Source organism: Myripristis murdjan, chromosome 19 (assembly GCF_902150065.1).
Source record: "Myripristis murdjan chromosome 19, fMyrMur1.1, whole genome shotgun sequence".
Taxonomy (NCBI): domain Eukaryota; kingdom Metazoa; phylum Chordata; class Actinopteri; order Holocentriformes; family Holocentridae; genus Myripristis; species Myripristis murdjan.
Genome location: NC_043998.1, coordinates 19,313,359 through 19,338,433, shown reverse-complemented (window position 1 = coordinate 19,338,433; position 25,075 = coordinate 19,313,359). Strand labels below are relative to the sequence as shown.

The following is a 25,075-nucleotide window of genomic DNA, read 5'->3' as shown; positions in this document are numbered from 1 at the left end:
TGAGTTGAGAGACCCTGAAAACCGAAGACAGACCTTGGTTCTGTGCTATATCATCTAGACAGTTTGTGTGATTTGGTGACGTTTCCACTCTCTCCTTTGACCCCGATCCAGTGGGTCTGGATGGGTATTGTTTTCTTGAGCTTACACCATCACATATTTATTTTTATGTGAAAACCTCAAGAGGAACCTCTAATTCGTAATCACTGGGGGCGGATGGATTTTCCTGTAGATTGCACCAGGTTTAAGTGGGAAAATTTCTTTATTTATTTATTGTTGTTTTTTTTGGGGTGAACTGTTCCTTTAAGACCTCTAATTACTCATTTAATAGATTGCAAGGCCTTTAACTGAGATGATTAAAAGTCTTTTTCAGACTTTGTGACACCCTGCGTCCCCTCGTCCAGTGGTGGATGATGTTATTGGAGATATTGGCATCACTGAAGCAGCTGAGACTCTCCACCAAAGACTAAACAAAGACTGGAAGTCGTGTTATTCAAGTGAGGATATTATCCTAGGCATGGCTTCAGGAACAGAATGGAAATAACTTCAGAGAATTCCTACCCACTGACATTTCTATGTGTGATGGATGTGGGTGTGTGAGGGAGCTGCACTCACTCGGACAAACACAAACACACACACACACACACACACACACACACAGGCAGGCAGCAAAGCCCCAAACCATGGAGTCATCATATCATTCAGTGCATGTGTGTTTTGTGTGTGTGTGTGTGTGTGTGTGTGTGTGTGAGAGAGAAAGGGTGTTTAAGGACAGACTGTATATTCTTGTTTGTGTTAAAAAAAAAAACCCTGCCATCTTCAATTTCTGCGCCTGACATTTCACACATGACTGTGTGTAAACACAAACACTAAGGTGAGATATATTCTTACCTCTCTCCCTCACACAGACACACACACACACACACACACACCTTCCTCGCCCACCCACTCGTATCGCCAGCGTGAAATGCCAAGAATGCCAGTGCCTGTTCGGCTCAGTGCTGTGATATCTGCTGGCGCTCTGTGACACAGCTCTGCCCCCAACACAGTTTAACTTGTTTTCGACAAATTGATTAAATTAAATATCATTATTGCCATCGTCGTGGGAGGTGCGCCTCATGTCAGTGTCGTGTGTACATGCACTTTGAATTCTAAACACAAATGAAACTGCGTTGAAAAAATAGCTTTAAGCAAATGAAGATTAAATGACTTAAGATTTTAGCACACTTTCTCCACAATGCATGTTTTAACAGTTTTTTATGATAATGCGTTTTTTGTCATAATTCACTAGATTTGGTGGAGTCAGTGTGTGCCACTGACTCAACTGTAAAAATTCAACTTACATGAAGCTGATACACAGCTGAATAATGACACGGGGTAGTCCAAATACAGTGTGGCCATAACATTTTATTTTTCTTTAAACAAACTGGGAAAAAAACATCTAAAGGATAAGATGTAGAGCTGTGACGATAACTACATTACTGTAATACCACGATACTGCAGGGCTGAGCTCATTACCGTCATCCTGCATTTTTTATGGGCCAAAAGTCAACTTGACATACATGAAAATTCTCTATCTGCTGAACGGAAGGTCATAGAGATGTGGGACGAACACTGGCATGTTCAGAGACCCTGAAAACACCCGTCGGATTTTGGTTCTGAGGTTCCGGAGATATGGGCTAGTTGGGCCCCCATTCAAAGTGAATTTGAAAGAAATGAAAAGAATAGAAAGAAATGGTGACAGATGATGAAGCTCAGCATTGCAAAGCAGATTAGGAACATGGTGGAGTCTCTGCATGAAAGGAGAACCGGGATAGGAGACTAAATGAGAACCACAGATGAGTCTTGAACCAAGTGTCTGACTGTTGTTTTGGGCCAGTGGGTTCAATCTGATCCACGTTCTGGTGATTCGACATTTCCCTTCTGAGTGCTTACTGGCCGTTGATGTGACTTCTCTAAAAACCCTTGCACTATTATCTGGCGAAAACACAACCAACTGGCATCATTTATCTTTAAGTGTGTCAGATTTGAGAACATACAGTGTGGATGACTCCTCCTTTCTCAGCCAGTTTTGTATGACCTGAAGAAAAGTCCATCTTCATTTAAACTGCCGACAAAACAGCATTAAAAACGTCTTCAAATGGTCGACGTTATTCTTTGTCTGGTTAAAGGAAATGAATCAGAGCTACCGGAGCTGGCACAGCAACGGAAATAGACAGTAAGACATTGCTGCATGCGGTTAGCGCTCATCCTCAAAATCTGGGAAAAGGCTTACGAAACAGCCGGGTCTACAGGATTTTACGCACCAGGCTGCTGACCAAGCCTTCGTGGAGCGGCGCTGTCCACGACGCTGGATGGATAAAGCGTTTAACTGCAGCACCAAACAAACCACAATCACAGTTTTTAGCAGTAAAGAGAAAAGGCTTTTCTTTTTTTTTTTTTGGTAACTACAACATATATACCTTCATCACATCTGTTACACAACAAATACAAGCCACTCTTGCCTACTGATCCAGCTTTGGCAGAACATGTGAACATCCACCTCTCTTGTGTTCAAGAGGGGAAAAAAAAAAAAAAAAAAAACATGGGAGAACATCTACAAGCATCCAAGCACTTTTCACAGCCATACCTGTTTGCAGCTATGGACAGTTAGTACCATGCAGTGCCACTCCATTAGAACTAACACTGAGTCATGCTAAAAGTGTAAAGAAATACCCCATTAGTGGTGTCATTACATGCCGCTCCCCTCATGTGGGCTTTTGAATAGCAGGTCCATGTGGGCTGGCCTGCATGCATCCAGAGAAAGTGGCGCTTTGGATTTATATTAGAAACACAAGATATTTAACTCTCTCAATGATGATTTATTATTATTCTGAAAATTTTAGTTCTGGGCTTATATTAGATATGTGGTGTGGCTGTACCATTACTGTCTTTTTGCATAGGACACATGTAGAAACAACACGGCGTAATACACCTTGTGAGTGTTTTTTTAACCTCCTCATATCTTTGCTTTGCAGCCACGCAGAACTTGTATTGTTTTGTTTCCGTTGCAAACTTTATTGTAGAAAAAGCAAAAAATACCAGAATATTAGTAAAACGTTACTGGAAAATTAGCACAAAATTTGTTTTTTTTTAAAAAAAAAAGGTACAAGAAAAGTATTCATAATTATTGTAATTTTTTTTGCGATTAAAGTACAAAAATATTAAAACATTAAAAATATATAATGTGAATGTTGTTCAGACGGTTAAATAAAACCTTTGTGAGTAAAAGACTTAAAGCAACTGTAGAGGAAATTTAAGGGACAAAGACAGTTTTGTGGCTTTTCTTGTTCTGTGAACCTGAACCTGATGTTTGCAAACTTTTTGAAGCACTAAAATCTCAAAAAAAAAAAAAAAGGCTGGCACCAAGAAACACTTGACACTTGAATTAAAAAAAAGAAAAAAAAATCTGAAGAAGCTGATACCAGAATTTCAAGACTACATAGATGACTGGACAAAATTACTTGTTTGGATGGAAACTGCTGATCATCTCACGCTGACACGAAAGACAAAGAGGAGACTCTGATCATTCGCATTTATTATTGGAATGTTGGATGCCTACTGAAATGTGAGAGTGATTCCTTTTTATTGCTTTATTTTGTGACTGCTCATCTGACATTCATGCCAATAAAGCGGAAAGAATTGAACTGAACTGCAAGAGAGAGACAGAGACAGAGGAAGAGAGAGTGACACAATGCAAAAAGACACACATGCGCCCTGCACACACAAATCAGATAATGCAAACTGACAGATACTTTGTATAATACACAAACGCACACACACATGCACACACACACACACACACACGTGCACAAACCCTACACACTGAAACTACGACAATCCACCAGCATGCATAGTGTGTGTTGTAAACAGTGTGATCATTGTTGCATATTCCAACGCATGACGCTCAGCCACACTTACACAACCACACACTCCCACACAGATTTATACATACACATACATGATTTTATATAAATCGCCATAAATCTATGCGCGTGGTAAGAGCATCAGTCTCATCTCCATTCTCCTCTGCTAGTCAACAGGCCCCCTCAGCACTTCATTACATAACCCCTACAGGAGACACAGCAAAACACACACACACACACACACACACACTAGAATAAATCAAGCACCATGTGTTGAGTGTTCCTCCAAACTGCAGATGATGAAATGCTGGTAAGAGCTTCCCCATTTAACAGCCTGAAAAAGTCTGGCATTTGTTTGTATGTTTAAAAAAAAAACATTCAGACAAATATTCAGAAAAAAATCTGGTTTTATGAAATGAAATGTTCTCTGAATGGACCAAGACATGTGTCAGCCGTATCAGGAGAATCTTATATGACAATGACAAAAATGACAACTTTACTGTGAAAGCAGCATAAATCATCTTTAAGAGCTAACAGCCTCCCAGCCGAGGGGTACCGATGGAGTCACGGAGTGTGTAGGACACCTCCATCGATGCACACCTTTAATAATACAACAAATGGAGGGAAAGGAGAGGAAGCCTCCTCATCACCTGCACTGATCAGTGCAGACAGGAAAGGTTAAATAAAGATGGCGGAAAAAGCATCCCAAAGGAATTACTCCTGTCCACAATCATCAGATCAGTCAGCCAGGAGGTTGATGGGAGAGAAAGATCCTCCAGACTGATGACAGCAATGGCTGCTTTTAGAGCTGCAGTCAATCTACAATGCATAAAGATGCACCAATACTGATAGCACTGGGTAGTGGGCCAAAACTACAAAAACACTAAAAAACAAAAGCAAAAAATCTGCCGAAACAAATACATTTCATTTTCAGTGTAGTTTTATGCAAGTAGCATTATCTTTAAATGAAGATCACCTCTCCATTCCACACCATGAATTTTGACTTTTTTTTGCAGTGAGGGGTTGCCCTGTGAAGTTTTTAGTCACTAACCCGATGTAAGACATGTCAGAGATTAAAACCAAACAACCGTATTTTTCCTATCAAATGTCACTTTAAGGTAAAGAAATTGTGATCTATATTGGTGATGAGAAAGGCAGGAATAATGTGCACCGAGCTGGTCATTATTACAAAATAATACGTCTTTGTTCTGGCTCCTTTCAGCTATTTAATTAAAGCTGCACGGTGTGAAAATGCATTGAAGTGAGGACCATTTAGACTCATCGGAACAAAATTTGGAATAAGCACATAAATATATGTTTGATGGTTAACTCTATATGGTTCTCATTTTCAAGTCATGTGCTTATTCCACGGTTTTGTCGGTAAGATCTTAATGGTTCTTACCTCAATCAGCGTTCAATATCGCATAATGGACCTTTGATTAATCATTTGAGATAAAATACTGACAGAAAATGATTTTATCACAAGCTGAAGTATTTGACAGTAAAAGAAAGATCGTGCAATATCTTCATTGGCTCATCATATTATTATAGTATTTATCAAACCTGTACGAAGAAATAATAATGTTTCACTGTACATGTTTTATTTGTATATCCCATTAGCATGGAAGTAACTAATTGCATCCATTCAAGTTACTGCAACTGTTTCGCTTTTTTGAGTATTTTCAGTCAGTTTTGCATTTACCTACTTCAATTTTTGCTGAAGTTTTGTGATTATCTACATTTTAAATCATATCCAGTGCAGAGTACAGATTTTGTCAGCTCTCTGTAAGCATCAGACACTGGACCAACATAAACTGACTAACTGTGGAGCCTTCCAGTCAGCAGAGATGAGATGAGTAATCCGCCTTTTTTTTTTTTTTTTTGTTGGTGCACATTTTGCAGTTTCCAGATTTCCAGTTAACAGAATCTGTCTCAATCTTTATGCTTTTGTACTTTCACAACTACATGGAAAAGGTCTAATGTCCAGCAAAGTTATTGTTTCCAACATGAGCGTATTTCAAATGAGCTACTTTTAAGTTTTATTTGAACAGATTTTTACAGTTGTACTTCTGCTTCGACTTAAGTAAAATATCAGTAACCGTACCTCTGCTTGAGTAACATTTTTTTCTAGTACTCTTTCCACCATTGGTCAGCTGACACAATACATTCCTCATGACTTGTAATACCTGATACGTTTCAATCAACTTAAGAACCCTGTATTGGGTTTTTCAAGCAGCCAGTGATGTCTACCTCGAACCTCCAAGAGTTTTCTTGCTGGTGGGGTGTGTCACCTGAGAGTTGCTAACCTACCAAAAAGAATTTCATTAGTCTGGGTTTCAGTGGTTTGAAAGCTGTTTCAGAGGTTTTTAAACCCTGTCACCAATGAAAATCTGGGGCTATACAGTGAGAACTTGTAAAATTTTGGCCTGAAAATTCTCGGCAATCTAAAAATAATGGCATTCAAAAAATACTGCAATAATTTAATATGCGTCCCTTCTTACCCAGGAAAGGCGATGGCGCTGTATGACCCTCCGGGAACCTCGTTTTCTGGGCGATGCAATGGGAGTAGGTCGGGGAGAGGTGCGGGGTGAAATGCCCCGTAACACTGCAAGCCAGATACAACGAGGCTCTGCGTCGCTACAGTCCACCCCCACTGAACACTGAAAACGCCACTCATGGCCCGACGGAGCCGGCGCAACTCCTGACACCCTCAACATAGCACAAACGCACTCGCACACACATGTACGTGCTAGATATTCGGTCACCTACGCACAATTTCTGCTTGAGGCATGGTGGCCAAGAGTCAAAGGGCAATGACCGCAATCAGTATCTAATCTATGCTAAATACGCTTCCACATGGCAAATCAATTATCAAACCTTCACCGTAGCCATGTGGGTCCAGAACACCAAGTCTAGATGGGTCAATTTGTAATCCTTGGTTTGGATTCAGCTTGAGATTCTGTTTTCTCATGGTCCATATCAGGTATCATTCTCTGGGCATCTGCTGATCAGTGCTCTGTAGACCTAAAATGCTAACGATCCTGCCATCCTGATCCAAAGCTGAAAGGTGGTGTCCGCTTTTCGTAAGACCTCATTTCTCTAAATCTAATGTGGTTTTACATGCAGTTCACTGGAGTTGGCCAAAAATTTCAGCCTTATCAGGGCTCGACTTAGTCCTTGCCAATCAAATTTCAGAAAATCTATTTCATCAATTCAATTGTTGGACAAATCTTGAGCTTTTCTCGCCTTCTCTCACCTCTGATCTAGTCCGTTTGACGGGTTTTGTTTTGGAATCTGGCTTCAAAAGCCTCCTTGCATTGCGAATGTTCAAATTTGAACCGTTCCGGTCCTCTGCGCTATGTCGGAAGCGACAGTCCCTCGTTAACTAGTGACAGCATCGGCCAATTGCATTCGCCCTCTCAAATTCCAACTGGTCCTCTTCATACGGCTTTAAGGATATAATTATACTCCATGTCAGGAACCACACTCGTTTCATTCGAGTGGTGCATTACTTTGCTGCTGCCGTGAGGTTTGACTTAAATTTAGAGCTTGTCCTTAAATTCGGGAACACCATCCATCCTGGACCAGTTGATGCATGCTGTCGGACCAGTCGAAAGCCATCCCAGGCCAGTTGAAATCCGTGTCACCCCAGCTAAAATCCGTCCGCGGACCAGTTGAACTGAGCTGAGTTTGTTGTTGGATCAGATTTAGTGTTTAGCATTGGAAACAATCCCACGCTGCTGCTAAGGGATCCAGTGTGTCCTTCTCCATGCTGGCACTACAGTGCAGTGTTGCTGTGGCTGACTGTCTTTACTGCTGTCTAAGTATAGTCCTCTGTCCTCTGCGCACAGGCATGCTCTCTCTCCCTTTCACTCCCTTTCTCTGCCTCCTGTTTTCTCTCTCTCTCGCTCTCCCTTGGGTCTATTTGCTGACATCCCTGCTCTCTCTCTTTTTCTCTCACTGTCACATTCCTCCCATCCTTTCGCTACCCAGTCCAGCCCGTTGTTAGAGCAGAGAGCACTGTTTATCTCTCTCTCTCTCTCTTTCTCTCTCTCCCTCTCTCTCTCTCTCTGCTGGGTCTCCCTGTCTCCTCTTTTTAGGCTCACAACCTGGCTGCCGCTGCCGCTGCTGGCTTTCTGACAGCGGTAGTACACACTGACACTAGAAAGCGTGTTTGTGTGTGAGTGTTTTTGAGAGTGACGGCAATTAGAGCAAAATTGTGAACAAGTATGAAAGTGTATGTATCTATCTGTGTGTGTTCATGTGTCCGAAAAAGTGACAATGAAATTTAAGGACCATACCAGTGATTCTGCATGTTTAGCGTAATATCTACAGTGTATATGCTTCACTTTTCTGCTAATCTTTTCCCAAAGTAAGCGATCGTATTTTAGAACTCTGATATTCTTTTTCCTCCCTTTTATCCAGCCATTGGTTTTCCTTCATTCCACTACGATATGAAAATGAACTTTCAGAGACTTCAGACTTTCTTCACACCAGTACTCCATCACCGTAATAAAGTCCTCCACATTAATTTTCCTAAAAGTAGCAGCGCTGCTAATTATACTGTCAGAGCTGCAGTCCTCTCCTCCTTGACACCTGACGGCCTGAGCCTCCCTCCGAGAAAGCAAGGGTGAATAAAGAGGAGGAAGTGGGATGTAGAGATGATAAGAGAGGCTGACGTCCACACAAACACCATCCAGCAGCCTCCACATCCCGCCTCTGCCTCCTCTGTCCTGCTCTGTCCTTTGTTTTCCTTCCATTTCCTCTCCTCTCTGCTCATCTTCTACAACTTTCTTCTGTAACTTCCACAAAAAAATCAGCCAGTGTCATCCACTGCTGATGTACTGTTTCAATGAAATTTGTTTAATTGCTATTATAGAACTGAATACGAGACATCTAATCAGACATGTTGATCAGATTCCTCGCAAATGTGCAGGAAATGGTATTAATGTCACTATTATATTGGGTTTCAGTGGAGCATTTCAATGTCCTATGTTGGTCTAAATGTTTCAGAGGTTTTTTCTCCCTAGTAAGAATTAAAGTCAAAATGAAATGTATTTAATAATAGCTTTTTAAAGTGTAAAGCAATGAGAGGCAGATTTATTTGACAGGAAGGGTGTGACTGTTCAAAAATGTTTGTTTTTAATGGTTGAAGTTTTTGTTCATCCATTATAAAGCCTCATGACATCACCGCTGAAGATACACTGTTTTCCAGGAAGAAAAAAAAATGGGAGATTTGAATTTATTGTTAAATAGGTGAGGAGTCTAGCATGGACAATCATATAACAAGTTGAAAAGCTTTTTTTTCATTTCATTGTGACTTTAAATTCTGAGAGGGATATTTAATACTTTGGACTTTGGATTTTTGTAAACATCTTTCATCATTAAAATGGTCCAAGTTAGAGATAATCTGTGAAATCTGTTATTTTTACTTTGTGTCCATGTTTGGTGCTAAGCACTCACTGCATTAGTGTTTTTGCACCGCATCTCCCAGAGATCACTTGTCAATCAAACGGTGTGTCCAGGGCTGTGACGTCGTCAAGTTTCTGTAGGTGTGCTTTTCTGTTGTTGTTTTTTTTGGCTAATCTGGGATAGTGGCTGCTAACTAAGCAGTTCTTCTATTTTTTCTCACAAAACACACACATAAAATCCATCATTTCCTGTTTCCGAGAGGATTTTTCCAAGGAAACACCTAAACAACTAAACATACTCATCTAAAAGTCATTCTGTTATTACCGTGTGCCCTACGCCATTGGGAGCAACTGTTGGTTTCCGAAAACGCCGTGGCCATCCTGTTCCGTGTTTTCTTGACTAATAAAGACTCGTAATCATGACAGAGACAAGCCAGAGAACCAATGATGTGATCTGTGACTCAGAGCAGGATATGCATTGGCTCTGTCCTGATTCTGTACGCTTCCACTGCACCTTAAGGGCGAGCGCTGTTGGTATGAGGGCAACCAACCACATGATGGCTGTAGGGGCAATAGATGCCTCTCTCTGACTGTGTCATGCTCCATTCAATCCAATCCATAGCATAAAAGCAAAAGCAACAAACAGAACTAGATGCATTCATCAAACAATGGCAATATTAACACTGGCACTATTTGCTGCATACATTCTGCCTGGATCAGTCCAGGAAAAACGGCAGCAGTCAGCTGCCACTTTTCTATTTGCCACGGTTAGCAAAAGGGTTTGTGGCCTGGATATGCGTACCAGCTAAATACTGGATTCTAAACATCTTGGAAACATCTTGGTGGAAAAAAAAAGGAAAATGCATCTTCATCAATATTCAGGAGCCTTTTGAGAATTTTTGATTTTGCATGCCTTAAAGACTATAAAACAAATCAACACTGTTTAAACACAAATATACCGGTTTTACCTTGTGGGCATGGTGCTGTTTTATTGTTTTAATTTCCTCATACCTTAAGTTCCTATTAGTGTGCCAGAATTATGAGGACAGGAGAAGAATCAAAGAGACAACGGGGGGGGATTTCCTTCAGCTCCTTGAGCTCGCCACTGGCTAATAGTGTGGTGGAGAATCTTGGGAAATGGTGTTTTCATGTTTCTAAGAAAACTGTCACTTTGCCATCTTATTAAATGACTCGATCGTGCCTTTTCTGCATTCATTGGATGGTAATTTTGGCCGGATTATATGGTTACATCTACCTGAGTGCAAAGCTGTTACATCACCTCTGATACCAAAAACTGATACGGTATAGATAGGTATAACTTTTTAGTACCCAGAAGCCTATAGCAGCATCGCTTCTGGGAGGAAGACAAGTTGCTTATACGGCCAGACAGCACAATTTAGGCGGCACCCCGGTAGCTCACCGGCTAAGAGCGAGCAGCACGTGTTAAGGCTGAGTCCTGATCACAGCATTCTGGGTACAAGTCCAACCTCAGGCCATTTGCTGCATGTCGTCCCCTCTCTCTCCCCTGCCCTTCCTGTCTCTCTCTGCTGTGACTGTCAAATAAAGCAGAAATGCTAAAACAAATAATCTTAAATAATTTATCATAATATTTTATCATAAAAATACTAAAAGTTTCATATGAACTGTTAGCATTTCAGCTGCGTCGGGCTGCAATTTTATCTTGGAGGGAATAGTGGTGGCTCAAAATGAATCATTTAAACTTAAATGCCCAGAAGTTCTCAAAGGCGATTATCTTAACGTAACCAGTCTGTGATGCTCTATACTAAAGAAGATCGATGGAACAAGTAAAGCAAGTGATCTAAAGTTGGTGAGTCCAGCTTTCTTTGGACGGACAGATTTACGCTGATGAGACGGCTGTATTTTTATATGCATGCAAGAGAAAATTGTCTATTTATTCAAAATGAGCATTTAAAGCACTTTAAAAGGAGCATATATTAAAATCCATGTCCTCATCAAGATATTCAGGGGGAAAAAAACATTTATTCCCCACTATTGCATCGCTTAACCCTGCAAGATGCAGCCCTGTTTGTGTATCTCTCCGTCTCCATCCTTTCCTGTATGACACTCTTTTTCTAGTTACATAAGTAAACTTGCTAATCTTCTGCAGCCGGGGTCAAATGAGTGCTTAAAGTTTGGGGACAGCGAGGAGCGAGCAAGCAAGCAAGCAAGCAAGACAATGAGAGGGAAAGAAGAGCACGAGTGCAAAAGAAACAGAGCCGTCAACAAGAAACTCAGCCTAAATGGAAGAGACAATTCAGAGAGATGGAGTGAGGGGAAGAAAGAAAAAAACAACCAACAGCAGGTAGGATAAAAGACAAAAAAAATAAGAGGGAGATAAGAAACCCTTTCATTTTGGAAAATAGGATAGGGACAGTAATAGTAATGAATAGTTTATCTGTATAATTGGACGGGGGCAGAGCCCACATTTAGGATCCTAGGGGTCTGAGGCAGAGGCTCTATCCTTAGCCTCTCAGTGCTGGCCTAGTTTATCTGGTACCTTCTTCCTGACTGCAGCAGGGGGGAAAAGGCAAGTTTCCCAGGTGGTTAGCATCTTTAATGATTCTCCTAGCCCTATTGTTGATATAAATATCCACATCTTGTCAACATCCGAGATTTAAAGGCTTAATGTCTCCCAGAGTTTCCATGCTGTTAAATAAGTTTCTAAGTTCTAGGACCATACCTGTGAACATTTTGAACATTTGGCCCATTTCCCACAATCCATCCACATTTAACAACAAAACCATTTTGCAAATCATGCGGGGGTACTAAAGATATCACAACATTTAATCGAAATCCCTCCGTTTTCAAATCTGAATTTCTGGATGAAAACATTCATAAACCACAGAAGTGTTAACTCGCTGTGTAAAGCAAACGTTTCCCCAGGGACTATTTTCTGGTGGAGGGGACTGTCTGCCCAATTTCAAGTCATCAAAACACAACAGTGCTGCTGCTGTTTTTAGTAAAATCTAATGTGGAGGACTTTATTACGGTGACGGGATACTGGTGTGAAGAAAGTATGAAGTCTCTGAACGTTGATGTTCATATCGCAGTGGAATGAATGGAAACCAATGGCTGGATAAAGGGGGAAAAATTATATCAGAGTTGTAAAATATGACTGCTTGTTTTGGGAAAAGATTAGCAGAAAAGTTTAGTATATACATTTTGTAGACATTATGCTAAACATGCAGAATCACTGGGATGGTCCTTTAGAGAGCTGCTAACACAGCTATGACTGTTTCATTGAGGTTTCAGCATCCCATGACAGTCTAAATGTTGTTTCAGAGGCTTTTTGACAGAGAGAGGGAGAGAGAGAGAGAGAGAGAGAGAGAGGAGGATGAATAGAGGGATAGAGAGGCTATAGGTGGTGGCAGGAGCTACAGTACTAAACAAACACAGCAGCGGGACACAATGGGGACGCGGAGCCTCTTGACAATATGACACGTGGGACAGATCAATGACCTAAGCGCGCATGCACACACACACACATGTACACACACCCACCACACACACACACACACACACACTCATAAATCTGCAGCACATTTCCCCAGTCAGCCAGCTGCTCTGCGCTGCAAACAACAGTAGCCCACTCTTTGTGTGTTTTGAAGGTCAAAGGTTAGAACCAATTTTGAGCTTACTGCTCATAGTTCAAAAGTAATACCATTGCTTCACTTTTAACAGTAATTTGTAACACAATATTATCTCGTTTCCATTACACTGCCAAACTTGGTGCTTCCGTCCTTTTGTCAGCTCGGTTTCCTCTCCTGTGACGGACCAGGAGAGCAAACAGAGTTGATGTCCAGTGTTTGCTGTTAATCTGTTACTGGATATGATCGAAGCAGTGGGAAAATGGCCAGAAAAATAAATTATTACTTTACCATTTCTCTTTAAATCAGAGGACGTGCTTCCAGTGGTGGGAATTATCTATATTAAGTCATTAGTAATACCAAAATAATTACTAAAACAGTAATCCATTACTACGTATCTAAACATTTGAACAGCAACATCACTGTAACACATTTTTGAGTTACATGTTACACCGAGGGCTGTGCAAGTTACAGCAAAAAAAAAACAACAAAAAAAAAAACAAGAAATGTTTTCAAATTATACAGTACACACTTTAGTTGGGACAGGAGATAGACTCGGAGTGTGCTTGCTGTTGTATGTGCAGGGGAGCAAGGGCGAGAGACATATAGCAGCCACAGGGGAAGAGAGAGGGAGAGAGAGAGAGAGAGAGAGAGAGAGGGGCGAGGTTGTGAATGAATTCCATTGATTCCCACTCACGGCCACAAGTGGGCAGCACTACATTACAAAGTGCCATTCCAGGTTGGTGGTTAATGAAACTTCACTCAATATAATAGCCTGGCTGACTGACTCTCTTACATACTGTATAATTCAAAAAAAAAAAAAAAATGTAAGTGAAGATTTAGTCATATTTATTAGTATATATATTGACAATTGGGGCATTTAGCTGATGCTCCTCACCAAAGAGAATAGCATAAGTTTTAAATGATATTACCAGCATTTTAAGGGGTAAAAGGTCAGGGTGGCCATAAAATTTTTTGGTCCAAAATAAAACAAACAAACAAACAAACAAAAAGCCATGGAACAGGAGTAAGGAGGTTCTTATGTGTGACCTCTGATAATCTTCAGCCCACTTCAAATGCCAATATCTATGGTACAGAATAACGAAATGAACATTCAAAATATAGGCATTTAAAAAGTGAGAGGATTGAAAAGTTGCAAGTAAAGTGATATTAAGTGAAATATGTGACCGTCCCATAACTGTAAAGGCTCAGGTTCAATGTGTCCTGTCCTGCCGGAGAGCCCTTGAGCAAGCCGCCGAGCCCCTTCCTGATCACACATTGTAAGTCACTCTGGATAATCCCTCAACTATTACAGACAATGTGTAATGACCGAAATATGATAGCATTATGAGAAGCATGGGGTCACACCAAGTGGCATAAGTGAGCAGAAAAAGGAGAACACACACACATGCGCACACACACACACACACACACACGCACACATACTCTCAATCTCCCCCTCTCAAAGTCAGGGAAAGCCAGCTAATTGACCTATTTTTAGTCAACTGTGAAAATTGTTCTGCACTAAAAATAATCCTAACTTCATATTTATGCATTCTGCATTGTGTTTCACTTGAGCCACAGTTGCTGTCAACAGGCTAGTCTGAGCGAGCGTCATCTCGGGCTGCATGATTCACCGAAACTGTATCAAAATCGCAATATGGCCAATTGTTGAAGGTTAAATGCTGAAATACCATTATAAATACCATTACAAATAAAGTATTGCAAATAATATTCTGCAATAATATACTGCAAATAATACTCTCCTAATAGAAGAAAACCCATTATGGCTTTCATGCAGACCCCAGCAAAAATCACAACTTCTTCATTTTGCTATTTTTTTTTTTCACTTAAAATGAAAATTACGATGCAAAAATTATCACCATCACTAAAATGAATGACTGCAATATCGTTTTTTTTTTTTGTTTGTTTGTTTTGTTTTGTTTTGTTTTTTCATATCATGCAGCCCTAGCGTCATCTAACCAGGGGGCAGGCCTTGTATATCTTCAAAGTCGCAACTTCTCGGGAACTGACAGAAGGAGCCTTGTTTTTAGCTTTCGAGGTTATCCGAGGGATTTTCAAAAGCGTTTCAACAGCCAAAGACGTCACAGGACTTTATCAACCCGAAGACGAACACCCAACATGAACAGTGGTCAGTGATGCTGGGCCGGGACGTTCTGTAACCGCGGCCTTTCCAAAGATGCTTCATTGTTCTGTCCAGAGAGGCAGAGCAGCTCTGAGATCAGCACGGTCAAGGGCAGCCTTCAGAGGACACGGACCGGGACTGACCACAGACCAGCCTGGGCAGATGTATTAGACCATTGTTCTGCATTACACAGTGGGTCTTGTGTCTGACGAGGCGATGGGACAAAACAGTTTGGGCTTTTGTACTTCAAAGTGTACTACACTATAGGGAAGGAAGGAAATGACAGGAAAGGATACCACCAGCTTTACACCAGACACACTGTATACTGATGTAAAGCCACTGACAATGGCTCTGTAGGAGTTTTCTTCTATGCCATAAGCAAAAACGTCTAAAAAAAAAACAAAAAAAAAAACCTTAAACCAGTTTGACATATTTGACCCAAATGGGTTTTAACCCACAATTTGTACATATTAAAGCCAAAAAAAAAAAAAAATCCTGAAAATTCATTGTTTACTGGAGATTTTTATTCTTGTCCAGGAGGAAGAGCCTCTTGAAAGCACTCAGATTATGGGACACATAGGAAACCCATGGTAATATTAAGAATAATAATATCACATTCATTAATGATGAGTTCTGCCGCCACCTCAAGTCAATGTTTTTTGAATCTAGATAGCTGATTTAGTTGTTTTGCCTCCAACCAATACTGGAACCCATCAGCTATCGTCAAATGACAATTTAGCCTCTGAGGGGTGATGGCCAATTTTGGGGGTTTTCCAGTGTAGCTGGAAACAAGCTGGAAACTGTTTTTGTTTCTTTTATTACACCAGTTTTACACCAGAGTGCCTCACCACACAACACTTAAACATCAATACTTCTTGTAGATTAGTTTTAGGTCCAGACAACATTTCAACCAATGCTGTCTAGCTCCATAAAACCACTCGGACTACAACGGAAACCAGAAAGCTTGCAATACCAAAATCTTTTCCCTCGTCTACAGATTGTATATCAATAAGATAGAGATTAGCTGACCTGGCACGCCTGACAAGCACCCAGTGTATTTTCAGGCCTTTGTGCTTTGCTCAGAAACATGTGGAAACGATGAAATCACTCCACACAAACAGAGCCACTCTCTTTGATGTCGCCCATCCGAGAGGCAAATGGCTACAACAGGCTCTGGATTCACAAACAGGCACCACATATTTGATGGAGCCTCATCTCATTCTTCTAAAGAGAATGACAGGCTGGACAATATTTTACAAGATGAATTTGAAGTGATTTAGTTTTGGTGAAACTTAAAAAGATAACAGTGGTGTTAATAAAGTGTAAACCTGACCAACTTCAAGACTTTTTTTTTTAAATCACTCTCTACTTTTTTACAAAAATTAATGTGTGTTGTCAGTATTGCCCTATTTCAGCCACACACAGTACGACCAAGGCAGGAGGGCGAGAGGGGTTCTTGAGGTCAGTATGAAACTTTTGGCCCAGTTCCCCACAGTGAGGTCCCTCTGAGCAGCAAACAGCAGATGAGGCACTGCAGGTGAAGAGTCGTGAATGAACAAGACCTGGAAAGAAATCTCAAGAGCTTCTGAATGAACAATGTACAATGAGCACGCCTACAGCTGCAATAAAAGCTTTTCTTTCATCTTATTTCAATTCTTAAAAAAAAAATTTTTTGTATGATAAAAAAAAATCTGTTTATAAGGTAGAACGATTGCGTTTTCAATGCAGGAGAAGGTCTTTCCCTTTGTTTCAAGTTACACTTGATACAAGGGAGTTCACTTGGTTGGGATGATTTGTCAGAAAGCAATACATCCGGGCAACATGTTTTCACAGCACACAAGTCTTAAAAAAGTGAGGAGAACAGAAAGAAAAAACATGCTCAGGTTTCAGGACGGTGAGAATCCCGAGCTTTTCTGTTGTTTTATTTACTTGCTGAAACTACTGGTTTCACTGGTTGAAAATACTGGTCCAGAAGCTCGGTGCTCTTTCGTTTTACAGTTGTTAATATTTTTAACTTCTAGAGCCAGGTGCTCTGTGGAACCTACCAATGCAGTGAATGTCCGATTTAAGTAAATAATTTGTGAAAATGTCACAAAATGCCCACTCATGGCGGTCTTGTCACTTTAGACCTACGCTGACAAACTCTTGCCGTGTTTCAGCTTCTTTTTAAGATAATTTGGGTGCTAGCTGTGGCTGCTTCTCCCACTGCCAATGAGTGGCACATGTGAAGATATGAAACAATCGGAGAGGATAATTCAACTGGCATGAAACCACTTATAGCTATACAACACATTTCACGCTGCATCTACACAAATGACTTTGTGGTCATGCTGTATAAAACAAAAAAGTGAAAATTGGGGATCCATGATATCTTGCTGTTACAACTTGGGAGTGTTCACAACATTGACTTGTTTCAATACCTGCATACAAATAGACACAAAAATTAACCCCGCACAATACAGCAGATAATACTTATATTTCTTAAAGGTACATGATGCAAATTTGTGTCAGTGAGACAGTTCGATGATGAGAATCAATAGAAGCAGCCATCAAATTATACCTGCTTATTCCATGTTTTGGACAACTGAGTCTATAGGGCCCTTACGTTTTTAAAACCAGTCTTAAAACCAATTTTTACTCATTGGCTTTTAACCCAGCATGAGACGTCGCTCTGTTTTATTTGTTTATATCTTTTTTACTGTTTTATCGCTTTTACTGTTTTGTTGTTTTATGATCATTTATGCACGTTGATTTTAAATTCCAGCATCAGACGTTGCTCTGTTTTAATTTGTTTGATTGTTTTTATTCTTTTTACTGTTTTTACTGTTTTGTTGTTTTATGATCATTTATGTACACTGACTTTCAATTCAAGCATGAGACATTGCTCTGTTTTAATTTGTTTGATTGTTTTTATTCTTTCTACTGTTCTTACTGTTTTGTCGTTTTATTATCATTTGTGTACAGCACTTTGTTTCAGCTGTGGTTGTTTTAAAGTGCTATATAAATAAAGCTGAGAAAAGCTGAGTTACTTCAATAAACCCGTGGCAATTCTGCACGGCCCACCTTTAAGCTGAGTTGACAGTTTAATGATAACACGCATATAATTAATCAACTGGATTTGTATTACCTCAGACTGACACTGGTGGAATCGCTGCAACATCTCCTGCATGTGCTGACACTTCTCATCGGTTTTCGCGACACTGAGTTGGAGAGCCGACAAAAAAAACAAAAAAAATCCCACATCTGCTACTTGTTACCACCAGGAGGCGCAAGTGGACAGTTTTCCCGTTGTCGGCGGCGCGTGTTTGCGATCATTTCGACGTGACATGAACGCAGCATTAGTGTCAGATAGTGATCGAGGTTACTGGGAGGGGGTGGCAGGGTTGCATCGTGGTACCTGATCCCAAAAGGACGGGGCAGCAGCTGGCTGTGCAGATGGGGCCACACCCCCCAGAGAGATCGAGCTGGAGCTTTCTGGATCGCTGGGGTAAAGGGGGCACCGTGTAGCCCAACACACACACACACACACACACACACACACACACACACATACAGTACACAGGCTGGCAGACAGCAGCAGCCTTTGTTGATTGCACCTGATGCCGCCCGTACACCACTTCAGCTCTTTTGACTTTCTCTGGCTTTTATGTTTTTTATCTGCAGCTAGTTCATCTATCACTTTCTATCCAGCTCCAACTGGCTGGCCAGAATTTTCCCACTCACACTTTCCCTTGCTTTCATTTTTCCTTGCTTTTATACTCTCTCAAACACACATGCACGCACACACACACACACACACACACACACACACACACTCCATTCCATTGCTGCACTGTAATCACTAGCACTCTTTCATTGACACATTCCTGAGCAGCCCACCTGTTGGAAGAAGAATGGCCTAGTGTGTGCAAAGTAAATCTCTCTCCCTCTCTCTCTCTCTCTCACACACACACACACACACACACACACACACACACACACACACACACACCTTTCCCGAAGAAGGGGTGTGTGTATGTGAAGTGAAGTGGGAACCATCAGCTATCAGAGCATTAAAGATGGGGGTACTCGCTCCATGACCGACCTTTCAACCTTGACCCACACAGCATCTACCCACCTCATTCCTCTAATACAGACACACACACACACACACACACACAATACAGCTCCAGCTTAACAGAGCTTCATTGTCATGTCTGCAAGTCTCAGCCTGTCCACCCCGCCCCCCTCATACCTCCCAGCACTGTCCAGCCCCCCTTCAGCATCCCGAGCCCAACAACAACAACAACAATCATCCCCAATTTGTTGCCCCCCGTTGCTCTTCCTCTGACATACCAGCACACAGACACACACACACTTGGGGTGGGGAGGGGTGGGTTTTCTCTCTCTCTCTCTCTGGACAGTTAGGAGTGCCGGTTTCATCACTCGACATTTCGGGGGCCGTCGGCAAAAAACACATTTGGGGGCTGCTGCATTTTTACCATGAATAGATCAGTTTAGGTCAAAAAGATTAAAAGATTGTATTCCATCCTCTGAGCAAAATTCACTTTATCTCTTTTTATTGTTAATTTCTTGAGAGGGGATTTGTTGGGTGATTTTCTTGTTTTTTTTTTGTTTTTTTTTAAACATTTTTCGGGTAACTGTTTTTCTTGGAACATAATATATAAATAGAAATATAATATATAATCAAAAATGAATATAGTTTACTGGATTTTTTTCTGGTATTTTTTGCCAATTGTCAATGCCAATTATTTATTATTTTTCCAAATCATAATCTTCTGACTTTTTTACTAATTTCTTGCTACTTTTCAGGCCATTTCTTGTTGATGTGCTCATTGCCTTAATTCATATTTTGAAAGAAATCAAGTGAATTTGCTCAGGTTTCAGTGGGTTAAATGCTTGTGAAAGGCATCTGAACATCATCTAATTTTCTCTTTTAAATGAGTGAATTTGCTCAGGTTTTAAAAGATTAACTGACTTTTCTAAAAGTCTGTATTTTTTGGTTGTGGGAGGCCTGTATTGAGAAAGGCAGGGCCCTATCTGCCCCGTGGGACCAATGGCTCTGTAGATAGTTTGTACTTCACTCCTAAGTTTTGATTTGTTACTTCCAGTGGACGGAAAAGTGTAAAACCCTGACGCCAGAATTTCATTTAGGCAAATAAAGCAAAACTACAGAATCTCAATGACTGGGGAAAGGACGCTGGTCTCTGTTGCAGCCCTGCTTTGTAATTTATATTGATAGGAAACGGTATATTTATATAGTGCGCTTTTAATTAATTGCAATATGATTTTTTCTTGCTGTCAGTATTTAACATTTTTTATTTAATTGTCTCTGAAGGTTCGTACTCCAATCATGTTAGCTTAGCTGAATTACTGTAAGTACGCATTTGCATTTCGTTATAATCTTTTTGAGATTAGTTTTATCCTAAACATCCTCTCTGATGGTTCCCTCCTGTGTGTGCATTCCCATCGAAGACCTGAGTCTGTTCACTTGCATGATAAGGCGTTGTTACTAGGGGTGGGAATCACTGGTTCACTTCGCAATATGATACTATCCCAATATTTTACCCACCACAATGACTGCTTCAGGATACATGTTATGATACATCATAACTCAAGAAGAAAAAATACTCTGGAAAAGGCAAAATAATTTAACGATAAGCAGGAATCAATGTTTTTCAGTGTTTTCATCTGCACAGTGATGTGACAGAACAGTTCTATGCTATCTGTGCAAACTAAACCGAAAACTACAAATATTCCTATGTGCCACGAGTGTATCGATAACGTCTCACAAGAGGAGGTACCACAAAATATTGCATCATCGATTTATTGTTGCATAACTAAACGCTACTGCTCGTGAATTTTTATATGCCAGTTTATTGCGGGGCTGAGTTAACTGAACTGTTACGGTCTGCAAACTAAATCAGGTTGATCTTCTGTTTCCATTAACACTACCCTAATTCAGGCCAGTTAGCATACATGCTTGAATTGTGCCCTGGTTCATTAAAATAGGCACCAATGGAAAAGGCAAAAATACTCATTGCATCCAAATTTGAAGCAGCAGGACAGTCTAGTTACAAAGGCCTTCCTTCAACCAGAGACGCTGCTGAACGAGCCACTGAAGCCCTAACAGCTCCAGGGCTGCTGCACACGGGGGCAAGGGAAAGGATCCTCTCCTTATGAGGATGCTCGCTGTGAAGAAACAAATACGCAAAGATATGAAAGCAACAGAAGGCGTCTGAAGGCTCTAGTATGCGATATTAAACTGGGTCTTGAAAGACCACACAGGCCACAAGTGCTGCATAAAATGCTGCTGTTTCATGAAGTGAAACGAAGCCTGGCACAAACTAATTACCCTTTACTGCCTGCACTGAGGGCAAATATGGAGGCCTGGTGCGGGACATATAAGGCAAGAGGAGTCTGCTCCACTGAACACACAGAATCTGCTGGAGGGGGGGGGCTGAGACCGTTGGACAACAGAGACATTTGGACTTGGTATGAGACTGCTGAAACTTCTGGAAAGCCGGCAAAAAGGGAAGGCAGCACCGAGCCGTCACTGAACTGTTACAACTTAAATAACCAACCAAGAAAGCTTTTTCACGGCAGCCACTTTGACACGTACTAGCAGGTAAACACAGGTGTCACTAATGGATTAATGAAGCCTGTGTTCCACGTGTGTTTCCAGTGAGCCGGCATGAACGGCAGCAGCACCGTGACTCTGACTCAGCTAAACGGAGCAGAACCTTCATTAATGGCATTAGTAACACCTGGGCTTAGATCTACACATCTCTAACATACGCTGCAGCTAACACTGTAATAAAATATAAAAATGTTACCTACCATTAAGGAAATCACTTTTTTTTACTGTTAATTATTTTGCCATAGGCCATATAAGTGTCTTAGCTTTAATTACACTATCACAGAATTATTGACTGTGGCATATTACTGTAATTGAAGCCAAGCCCAATAATTTACATGGCCATCATCGAATTTCCATGATAATTAGCTGTTTTGTCAACTGACAATGTAAATCAATAGAGGCTGAGTGTCTACTTACAGTGCCTAATGGCCTGGTCTAACCACTGGATACATACATGCTCGTTTTCTGCTTTTACTTGTCTCCTTAGCGCTATGCACTTCCCAGACATCGCCTGTCAATCAAACAGTTTGGGCGGTACCGTGGCATCTTTTTCCTTGGTTTTTATGTCCAAGAAGTTCCCAGATTTTTTCTCTGTGTTGCACTAAAATGTTTGCTCATTAAGGAACTACTGCAAGAAAAAAAAAACTGCACTAAAAAACTTCAAACCTCCTACAGCATCAGTACAGGCTCATGGTTTGACACAGCAAGTGTTGTTTCTATTCATTATGAGGCACATAGGTAGGATGCTTTTAATTTTTGTAAGCCCATAAAATAGTTTTAAAATGTTGTGTTAGTGTTCCAAAACTATCCACAAAAGTTGAACTATTTGCTCTCCTGGCATGAAACAGGGGTGAAAACACACGGCCAGAGGAAACACATTCTTTGGGTATATAAATGTTGACCTAATGCTGGGAAGCAGCTGTTTAGAATAACAAATGTCAATGCTTTCGTGAACCGGCTAGCTCCAAGTGTTACATCAAAAGCAGAGAACGTGACTTGTATCTCCATGAAAATGTCACATTTTGAAAACTCCATCTGACAGGAAGTTAACTATCACGGAAGTATGATCCATGTCTCTCGTGCTAACTGGGCTGTAACTGATTTCAATCCCATTGTGGTAAGGAAATGTGGATGATGTGAAAACCACACTGGGCGTGGGGGAGATAAATCATCCGCCCTGGCTCCAAGCAGTTAACAATGTATACTGTGTTATGGGAGTGATGGAGCTGCTGAGAAATGGTGACAAAAAGAAGGGAAAAAAATGTTATCTGATGCTCACTGGTTAACATCTACAAAACAGCTGATGATTATTACTTTGTATTTTGAACAAAAAAGGTTTTGAACACAATAGGTTTCAATGTCAATGATATTAATTGGTCAGTTGAGGCTACATGTAAGTCATTTTGTTATAACATTTCTGAAATGGTGCTGCATTGTGGGAATGAAAGACAGTTTTCCTCCGCTGAGAAAAGAGTGTAACGGCTACAATGTGCCTTCTGTCACTGCCTGTGCATATGTGGGCTGGCATATGGAAATACAGGCATTCCAACCCAATTTCTTATTGTCTCTCTGCCCACCCACCCGTACCACATTTCTGCACTGGGGGGGTGTAAAACTGTCAAAGCAAAAATATGCAGTGCATTCCCTGAAGTCATGGAGAAATTATACAGTCATCTGCAGAATGCTGCAAATAATGCACTGGCAAAAATGAAGCAATCTAAATAAATAAAAAAACAACAATGGACAATGTAGAGGGCAAAGTTTTGAACCAGTGACACAATCATGATGACAATGGGGCTTGAAATGAACTGAATCTCCTGTAAGTTGTCTGATGGATTTGTGCCGTGCAGCTGAAAGTGGCGTTTGCCTCCCTCTCCCCTCTCCTTTCTCTCAAACAAAAAACAGTGCACTTGAACTCATCATTTATTCATGGATTAACATTATGTCGCTGAGTAGCCCGCAGCTTGCACTTTTCTTTCGAGGCTGGGGAGTTTGACGAGTTGCATAAGATACAGTCAAGTGCATGAGAACATCTCCAAAAACAAAGCCCCGAGACCTGAATAGTCTTTTTAGTGGAGGAGACGCGGCATGCTCACGTTATGCCAGCATCAGTTAGTTTGGCTCTGTTACAACCAGGAATGTAGGGTAATTTAAACCCAGCAAAACGGCCTTTTACCCACCTTCTATGGGTGGGACACAGTTTTTCGGCTGACAGAAATCTTTATGATGTAAATTAGTCCAACGAGATGAAGCAGCGTCCCACTGCTGCAAGTTGTAAAGAGGTTATATTTGATCTTTTAAGGAATAATAAGCCAGAAATGAATGTATTCCTGAAACTTTGTTCACACTGATGACTGTTTGACTCATTATAATTACCTTCATGTATTACAAACCCTCTCATTTACCACTAGACTGCAAGCAAACACAACAAAGGCAACAAATACATATACACACTATAGTGCTGATTTTATGCTCTGCTGATTAGTTTAAAAGGTTGGTGGTGAGGTGTTGTGATTTAGAGAAGAAAGGAGGATAGAACCAGAGTAGAAAAGGTTGCAAGGAATAATAATAATGGGAGACAGAATGCACTTTAAGTCACAGCTGAGAGGAGGTGAGGGAGATGTTTTGTGGGATTCACTTACTTCAGTCTCTGAGTGAGGAGGAATTCCAACAAGGCAAAAAGCAACTCCATTCATTGGGTTCTCACCGTCTTGTTTGAGTAAAGCAAAACAAGAAATGGATTTCAGACTATTCTGCTGTCAACATGGTGTGACACTCGCCTTTTTTCCTTCTTCTTAAGCTTCAGTCCCGTGGTGAAGAAGAGGCAGAACTAGGTCCTCCTCTCTCTCAGCCGCTACTTGTGTGTCAACGTAAACATCCCATCCCGCACTACTACGAGCTGTATCACTCCGCCACATTGAGACACGCGCACGCCGGAAACACCGCGGCGTGGCCTTCAAAATAAAAGCTCACGTTTGGAAAACCACCACCCGCAGCATTTACAATTCCTTTTTTTTTTTTTTTTTTTTTCCCTCTTGCAAATCAGCTGAGCGCTTATATTTTCCTCACCAGGCACACAACAGGAAAACGCCTCTTTCCCCTTAAGCTATGCCACCGGAGGAATGACTTGTAAGCATTGATATCATTTCTCTTTGCTAATCAATAACTAGCTTGCAACTTGTGGTATCTGATCGTTTTCATTGCTAAGCCAATGTTATGCTGCAGAAACTTCCTAAATAATGATGCCTTATGGTGTACCATGCAGACGCTGCAAAATAAAGGTGTGTACAACTCCGTTACCAAACTGTTACACAGAGTTAATATTTAGTACAGAGCCAGTCCACAACAGGTGTGGGCTACAATATAAT

General features: G+C 40.9%; 1 protein-coding gene across 3 annotated transcripts in view; it reads right to left on the bottom strand.

The window, feature by feature from the left end:
• LOC115378407 (rho GTPase-activating protein 23-like) overlaps window positions 1-25,075 on the bottom strand; it is a 72,676-nt gene that overhangs the window by 25,091 nt on the left and 22,510 nt on the right. Inside the window, exon 1 of one of the 3 annotated variants that reach the window (XM_030078664.1) lies at window positions 6,404-6,955. The exons of 1 other annotated variant lie outside the window; for it this stretch is intronic. In XM_030078664.1, the coding sequence (XP_029934524.1) occupies window positions 6,404-6,619 (216 nt within the window). In that variant the 5' untranslated portion in view covers window positions 6,620-6,955. Of the gene's footprint in view, window positions 1-6,403; window positions 6,956-25,075 lie in introns of those variants that run through there. One more of the 3 variants, XM_030078662.1, reaches the window with a different exon arrangement.